The sequence below is a fragment of the Eretmochelys imbricata genome, chromosome 14 (assembly GCF_965152235.1).
Source record: "Eretmochelys imbricata isolate rEreImb1 chromosome 14, rEreImb1.hap1, whole genome shotgun sequence".
Taxonomy (NCBI): domain Eukaryota; kingdom Metazoa; phylum Chordata; order Testudines; family Cheloniidae; genus Eretmochelys; species Eretmochelys imbricata.
In genome coordinates this window covers 27,840,848-27,843,028 of record NC_135585.1, presented here as the reverse complement: position 1 = coordinate 27,843,028, position 2,181 = coordinate 27,840,848, and the positions used below count along the sequence as shown (strand labels likewise).

The window sequence follows — 2,181 nt, the reverse complement described above, 5'->3', positions numbered from 1 at the left end:
AAAAATCCACAAAGGCTAGCACAGGAAGTTTGCTATTTCAATTAAATGTGTTGGGGGATCAACATACAGGGAAGAATTAAGATGATAAATATGAATTACAATACGAACTGGTGAAGACCTTTCCCATCAGTTTAATCAAATACCTACTGCTGACTGGAATTTTTCCTCCCATTAGGAAAATTTTTACTTTTCACTGAAAACCCTAAATCCATTTCCCCCCACCACCACCCCAGTTTTTGGCAAATGAAAACTTTCTGCTGAAAACTGATTTTTTTTATTCCAAAACCAATATAGTTTGTTTTTTTTAAGTTTTCATTTTTTTTTTTACAAAACAATCCCAAAATGTTTGAGAAAAGCAGACAGATTCTGAGATGTGTTATTTAGCTTAAAAACCAATCTCCATTAAAAAGAACACAGCTGAAAATTTCCAACCAGCCTCTATGCACAGAGCTTGGGGTAGAAAAATGACAGATGAGCTGCTATTTACGATGCTGGGTGAGTCAACATCATATTGCCCTGCAAAGTGAGAATCAGGCTGTGTTAGAATTTTAGTTGATCAGTTTCATACCCAAGTTGTGAGAATTGTTGGGTTTGGAGTGTGCTTTGTTCCATCCTTCATATTGCATTTTATCAAGCCACACCTTGGGCCAAATCCTCAGATGAGATAAAGTGACGAAGCTCCATTGACTTTAAAGGAGCTGACCTAATTTACACTAGTGTGGTAACGTGACTCATTGATTGTCAGAGGCGAGGAGCTCTAACAACACCTACTCATTGTAAGTGATGAGTTCTGCGCACCTTTGACATTCATAGAATGAGATATTAGGGAAAGGGGAATCAGGGCCATTCCCTCTGTCGCTCTAATCCTGACCATTGTCTTTCTCATTCCCTCCACAGACATTGCACAGTGTACTGCGGAAGAAAATGTCCAACCAAACTGCCGTGACCGAGTTCCTTCTCCTGGGATTCTCTGACATTTGGGAGCTGCAGATTTTACACTTTGTGGTGTTTCTACTGCTTTACCTGATATCCCTGCTGGGGAACCTTCTCATCGTCACAGCCATAGCCCTTGACCGCCACCTTCACACCCCCATGTACTTCTTCCTGATGAATCTGTCCATCCTAGACCTCGGCTCCATCTCTGTCACCATCCCCAAATCCATGGCCAGTTCCCTCACGAACACCAGATCGATTTCTTATTCTGGATGTGTTGCCCAAGTCTTTCTCTTCTTCTTCTTCGCTTCAGCAGATTTTGCCTTACTGACCATCATGGCGTACGACCGATACGTCGCCATCTGCCAACCACTGCAGTATGAGACAGTGATGAACAGGACAGCATGTGTCCAAATGGCAGCCAGTGCCTGGATCACTGGTATTCTCTCCTCTGCACTGCACACTGGGATCACGTTTGAAATCTCCTTCTGTGGAGGCAACGCGGTGGATCAGTTCTTCTGTGAAATCCCCCAGCTCCTCAATCTCGCCTGCTCTGACTTGTACCTCATTGAAGTTGGGTTTCTCATCTTTAGTTCATTCTTAGGCTTAAGCTGCTTTCTTTTCATCATTGTGTCATATGTTCAGATCTTCAAAGCAGTGCTGAGAATCCCCTCTAAGCAGGGTGAGCATAAAGCCTTCTCCACCTGCCTCCCTCACCTCACCGTGGTGTCCTTGTTCTTTAGTACTGCTGCCTTTGCCTACCTGAAACCCACCTCCAGCTCAACCTCACGTCTGAATCTCATAGTGGCTGTTCTCTATTCTGTGTTGCCACCGATGATGAATCCGATCATCTACAGCATGAGAAACAAAGAGATCAAAGGTGCACTGAGTAAACAGATTGGTTGGAGGTTATTCACTAAGAACAAAATGTCCATATGTCTCCTTCGGTAGCAATTTCATTCTGTATTTCTTTATAAATAAAATCTGATGACATTATTGCCTCCATAAGAAAATACTGTGCACTCTGTTTATGCGGAATTGGGTATTTGCACTAGTACAGATACAGACAAACATGACTCAGGAAAAAAAGGAGTTTCTATAGGTTTACACCAATGTAAATAAGATTGGAATATATCATATACTGCTACCGATCACCATACTACCTGAGACCCTTGCCTATAAAATCAGTAGTCATAGCAGAGTCCCTGGTGAGGTCTTTGGCTCTTCTTATATTTTGGGATAAAAACT

At 42.4% G+C, this 2,181-nt stretch overlaps 1 protein-coding gene across 1 annotated transcript; it reads left to right on the top strand.

Annotated features, from left to right (window-relative positions):
* Positions 1-924: 924 nt before the first annotated feature.
* Positions 925-1,884, top strand: LOC144274438 (olfactory receptor 14I1-like). Its single transcript, XM_077833269.1, has one exon. The coding sequence runs from the start codon at positions 925-927 to the stop codon at positions 1,882-1,884; it is 960 nt and encodes a 319-aa protein (XP_077689395.1).
* The last annotated feature ends 297 nt before the right edge of the window (positions 1,885-2,181 follow it).

Bases quoted from the DNA above. Each gene is read 5' to 3' on its own strand.
- LOC144274438 (XM_077833269.1), top strand. From the start codon at position 925: ATGTCCAACCAAACTGCCGTGACCGAGTTCCTTCTCCTGGGATTCTCT.